This window comes from Globicephala melas, chromosome 4, assembly GCF_963455315.2.
Source record: "Globicephala melas chromosome 4, mGloMel1.2, whole genome shotgun sequence".
NCBI classification, from domain to species: Eukaryota; Metazoa; Chordata; class Mammalia; order Artiodactyla; family Delphinidae; genus Globicephala; species Globicephala melas.
Window position 1 is genome coordinate 123,448,090 of NC_083317.1, and position 6,000 is coordinate 123,454,089.

The following is a 6,000-nucleotide window of genomic DNA, read 5'->3' on the forward strand; positions in this document are numbered from 1 at the left end:
GCTTTCTCCTATTTACGCCATTCTCCACTGGCTTACTACTATTACAATAAACCCAGAAATTTACTATTTGTTGATATTTTCGATTTTGAAAAAAAGGTCTTGCCTTAATCCTTCCAAACTAATCCCAACTTTACTTGTACTACTCCCACTGCCCTTACATGATGCCGCATACTCTGATAATTTGTGCGTGTTATCTATTTAAATGCACGTACCAAATAAAATCTCTACCCCAAAAGCATATAATACAAAGGTTAGATAAGGAGCACAACCTGCACCAAGAAATGTCATTCTAACACAAAGTGCAGATACTTATTACTGGAAATGAGAAGGCACTGAGAAAGGTAGTCTACACAAATTAACCACTCTCCACCACTCAAAAATTCCTTCAGCAGAAAAAGTTAGTACACTCTAGAAACAATAATAACTGTTTACAGTTTTTTCCCCCATTTAATTCCAGATGCAAGATCTATTTCCTCATCACATTAGTGGGTTCCCCACAGACAGCCATTCGAAAAAAAATCGTGAGTGATTACCATGCAGTTAGGCAAGGCATCTGTAAAATAATACCACCGCTGGACTAGGATTAAAGGACAACTGGTTCTTTTCTTGGCTCTTTGGAATATGTAATTTTACACAAAGTAAAAACGCAACCTCTCTGGGGCTCATTTTTCTCGTGTCTAAAGCATTGTTTGGGCTAAAAAACCTCCAAGGCCCCTTTCACCTTGTGATAGGACTTTAAGCCGCCTTTCCACTCTGGAGGAGCCGATTTCAAGCAGCAGCCAGTCTATTTTCTAAGTCAGAGCAAATTTACTCTCTTCGTGCTTCTCTTGACAATGTCATGCCCGAATAGTTCTCAACTCTAGAAATATTCTCACTCAGAAAAAAAGGTCTGTCATGACCAACTAACAAAATATTTTTCAAAAGGAAAGAAAAACTAGTTTACTTAAGTGTAAAGGGGGGAGGAGGAAGCGCACTAGTCCTTATTCAGATATAAACATAATTTTTCCAAAAAAATAAAGAGTCACTCTAAAGCAGCACCACACTGGCGGATGGTTTAAATATTTCTTTTAAAACAAAGAACCCATGCAGAGAAAAACTGCTAGCAAATTCAATCACACGTTTTGAAGGCACAGGAAAAAAACCTGTGCCATTCAGACCGGATTTACTTTCCCCCAATGAAGCACGTTGGTAAGAAAACCTGTGTCATTAAAAAGGAATTAGGGAGAAAGCAACCTTTTAAAAGGTCTTTTCACTGTCCAAACTCAAGTGCACTTTCGTGTACCGTGTACTTCTGTGCTTAAAACATGAGTGCAGACCACACACTTAACACTCACACTCTTCCGACCAGCTGGGGTGGCAGCGTGGACGAGTCACAAGATAGCGGCGGGAGTGGAAATTTCCTCTCCCCGGGCGTGGGGCAAGGTCGGGCTTCCCCAAACCGCTCGGCGCCGCTGGCCGCCTCCGCCAGGCCTCTCCGGGCCGGCGCGCTCCGTACAAAGAAGGCCGGGCGCTCAGCCCCCACGCGCTCGGGGTTCGGGACAGGGTTTACCGGCTTCCGGCGCCGCAGGCCCGGGCAGCACGTGCGGCCCACTCCCGGCAGGGAGGAAGGAACCGGCGCGGCCCGGCGGCGGCTGCCAGCGGGCCCCGCAGCCTCGCTAGCCCGCCGCCGACCCCGCGAGAAATGAATGGGGCCGCGCTGCTCCTCCGGCGCCGCCGCCCGCGTTCGAGTCTGGCGGCCGCGGCGAAAACCGCTGCGGGCGGAGGCAGCGGCGGCTCCCGCGGCCCCCGCGCGGGGAGCCGCCTCCCGCCTTCCCTTCCCACCCGACCCCGCCCGGCGCCCCCCGGACCGCGGCCGGCCCCGGCGCCCAACCGCCGCCCGCTCACCCCAGCTCTTGGCGGTGCGCCCCAGGAACTCTCCGGTGGTCGGGTTGTAGATGAAGAGCTTCCACTCGGCCAGGCTCTGGTTGAAGGACTTCTTCTCTTTCTTCGTCATGGTGTGCGTGCGGACGTCGAGGGGAGCGGCGGCCGCGGGGGTGGAAGCGGCGAGGAGCGCAGAGGCGCGTCCGGGCTCGAGCGGCGCAGCCCGGCGACGGCGGCAGAAGGCGGGACGGCCTAGGAAACCTCCTCTCTGTGGTGAGCGCTCGACCCGACTGCGCTGCGCCGCGCCGAGCCGGGCCGCCGCTCCGGCCGCGGGAGCCTGACGTCTCCGCCCTCCGCAACCAATCCCCGCGCCGTTCAGGCCCCGCCGCCGCCGCTACCGCCTCCAGCCGGCGGCGGGGCGCAGCTGGAAGCTGTGAAGACGCCCCGCCCACGGCCACGGCCCCGCTCGGTGGTACCCGGCTTGGCTCCGGGACGCTCGGCGCTCCCTCTTCCCGGCAAGAAGAAGCAAAAACTACGCATAGCAACTTAAAAAATCATGAGAGCTTAATAAGAAGCAGATTTATAATGACAAGCAAAAGATGAGCATCCCTAACCCGCTGGTTTTTCAGAAGAACTCTGGGGAGATGCTGCGGGCAACCGGGATACGGAGTCCCCTCGCTTCCTAGCCTGCGGCGGCGCGGGACTAACAGAGAGCGGAAACGACTCCAGTCCACCGAGGACGGGACTTCACCACCGTCTCCCCAAACCGTTTCCAGGCGTTCTCCTCTGGGCTCTACGACGTGACTAAAAGATAATCCGCTGTAGTATCTCGTGAGGGTGTACGGTGTGTTACATACCTTCGCTCAGAGAATGCCCTGACTTCGCTCTTTTGAAGGAGTCAACTGGGAATCTTGGGTCAATGGGAATTTCATCCTAAACATGCCAGTATTAAGTAAATGCAGTATAGTTTTCCCCAGATTTAATTGAATTTATCAATGAAATCAATACACATGCTTTCCTAAGTTTCCTGTCAACCGCAAGACCTGCTTTTTCTCAAACACATAGACTCTACAGGAAATCAATTCTTCGTTTAGTGTTGATACCTAAATACTGTTCGCGGCTTTTCATCTTTTCCACTGTATTGGTTGCTCCCCTTGGTCAGAGCTGAGGGTGCAGTCGATGTTTTCCTACACGAGATGGAGCTGAAGAGTACAGTGCTTTGAGACTGTTGGGACAGCATGAAAAGACTTAAATAGGAGTTTGGGCAGGAGGTGCTTTCTTTTCTTTTTTTGGAAAAAAGAAATGGAGCACTGCCTATGTTTTATTAGCAAATAAAAAATTATGAATGAAGAAATGTAGCACACATCTTACCGTTTGGAATGATGCATCGTGATCCATCCGACAGTTTAAACAGCCAGCAAATGCTTTAAAGGAGTAAATGGATAACAAAATTCTGGCGTTGCTTTTGTTTCCTCACTTTGTTTATCAAAACAAGGAATTATGAATTATGTCTTTCACAAATGGAAAAGGAATAGAAGAATATATTATTATAAAATGATTTTCCCCCTGCGCTTACGAAAGCTAAATTTAAAATTATGACCTTGGGAATGATAACCAAATCCAGTTACTTTGTTGAGCCAATGACAGCAAAAGATTTGTAGAAGCATTTTGTAAAATTTGGCATGAAAATAGTACTACAAATAGCAAAACATCGTGCAAGCAGGCTAGAATGCATTTCTTTAGTTCATAAATAAGGTCGAAAGGGAACTGAGGAATGGAAGTAGTTAACTATTTTTGTCTCATTAAAAATCTAACTACAAATTAGAGGACAGCTAAAATATTGGTAGAGCTGATAACAGGCTTTCTAGTTTGGGTAAGAGGGAAGATACAGAGTCTATTTGGAATAAAATATAAAACTGCTTGGACTTCCCTGGTGGTGCAGTGGTTAAGAATCCACCTGCCAAAGCAGGGGACGTAGGTTCGAGCCCTGGTCTGGGAAGATCTCACATGCCGCGGAGCAACTGGCCTGTGCGCCACAGCTACTGAGCCTGCGCTCTGAAGCCCGCATGCCACAACTACTGAGCCCACGTGCCACAACAAGGAAAGCCACCTCAATGAGAAGCCCACGTACCGCAACAAGGAGTAGCCCCTGCTCGCCGCAACTAGAGCAGCAACGGAGACCCAACGCAGCAAAAAAACAAAAACAAAACAAAACAAAAAAGCCCTCTGCTTTATTTATTTTGTGTGTGAGTTAATAACACACAATAACACAATAAGCACACTTCAAGAAATAATTACCTGGCGCATACAACGAAAACATGGTAAACAAGAACTTTATGAAATAGTGTTTCAAAGATACTGAATGCTGTCAGATATTTGTGGCCATTAATATGCTTTTCATATGTAGCGCTTTGTGGTTTTCCAATTAAGTACTTAAATACAAATATAATTCAGTAAGTATTTTCAAAACTCATGCCTAGTTTAGTATAATACCTGATCCAACAGATTTCAGTTTGGGGAAAAGTTTACATCCTAATCCAAAATACAGGAACTATTTGTTTCACTGATACATGATACTTGAGCATTACTTGCAAGAGAAAATACTAAGTGTTTGGGGGGATATTGGCCTACCAAGTATGAACAGATGAAATATCAAATTTAATCAGAGCTTTATTCCCTGTAGATTTACTTTACCATACCTGTCTCCCTTTTATTTTATTTCTTTTTTAATTTTTGAATTTTATTTAATTTATTTTTTTATACAGCAGGTCCTTATTAGTCATCAATTTTATACACATCAGTGTATACATGTCAATCCCAATTGCCCAATTCATCACACCACCACCTCCACCCCCTGCCGCTTTCCCCCCTTGGTGTCCATACGTTTGTTCTCTACATCTGTGTCTCAATTTCTGCCCTGCAAACCAGTTCATCTGTACCATTTTTCTACGTTCTACATATATGCGTTAATATACGATATTTGTTTTTCTCTTTCTGGCTTACTTCACTCTGTATGACAGTCTCTAGATCCATCCACGTCTCTACAAATGACCCAATTTCATTCCTTTTTATGGCTGAGTAATATTCCATTGTATATATGGACCACATCTTCTTTATCCATTCATCTGTCAATGGGCATTTAGGTTGCTTCCATGACCTGACTATTGTAAATAGAGCTGCAATGAACACTGTGGTACATGACTCTTTTTGAGTTATGGTTTTCTCAGGGTATATGCCCAGTAGTGGGATTGCTGGGTCATACGGTAGTTCTTTCTTTTTTTTTTTTTTCTGTAGGCGGGCCTCTCACTATCGTGGCCTCTACCGTTGCAGAGCACAGGCTCCAGACGCACAGGCTCAGCGGCCGTGGCTCACGGGCCCAGCTGCTCCATGGCATGTGGGATCCTCCCGGACCGGGTCACGAACCCGTGTCCCCTGCATCGGCAGGTGGACTCTCAACCACTGTGCCACTAGGGAAGCCCCTATTTCTAGTTTTTTAAGGAACCTCCATACTGTTCTCCACAGTGGCTGTATCAATTTACATTCCTACCAACAGTGCAAGATGGTTCCCTTTTCTCCACACCCTCTCCAGCATTTGTTGTTTGTAGATTTTCTGATGATGCCCATTCTAACTGGTGTGAGGTGATACCTCATTGTAGTTTTGATTTCCATTTCTCTAATAATTAGTGATGTTGAGCAGCTTTTCATGTGCTTCTTGCCCATCTGTATGTCTTCTATGGAGAAATGTCTATTTAGGTCTTCTGCCCATTTTTGGATTGGGTTGTTTGTTTTTTTAATATTGAGCTACATGAGCTGTTTATATATTTTGGAGATAAATCCTTTGTCCATTGATTCATTTGCAAATATTTTCCCCCATTCTGAGGGTTGTCTTTTCGTCTTGTTTATGGTTTCCTTTGCTGTGCAAAGGAAAAGCTTTGAAGTTTCATTAGGTCCCATTTGTTTATTTTTGTTTTTATTTCCATTACTCTAAGAGGTGGATCACAAAAGATCTTGCTGTGATTTATGTCAAAGACTGTTCTTCCTATGTTTTCCTCTGAGAGTTTTAGTGTCTGGTCTTACATTTAGGTCTGTAATCCATTTTGAGTTTATTTTTGTGTATGGTGTTAGGGAGTGTTCTAACTT

General features: G+C 46.1%; 1 protein-coding gene across 1 annotated transcript in view; it reads right to left on the minus strand.

The window, feature by feature from the left end:
- Window positions 1–2,208, minus strand: part of ATP1B3 (ATPase Na+/K+ transporting subunit beta 3) — a 41,523-nt gene extending 39,315 nt beyond the window's left edge. Inside the window, exon 1 of the mRNA XM_030873325.3 lies at window positions 1,885–2,208. Within this exon, the coding sequence (XP_030729185.1) occupies window positions 1,885–1,993 (109 nt within the window). The 5' untranslated portion in view covers window positions 1,994–2,208. The remainder of the gene's footprint in view (window positions 1–1,884) is intronic.
- Between the last annotated feature and the right edge of the window lie 3,792 nt (window positions 2,209–6,000).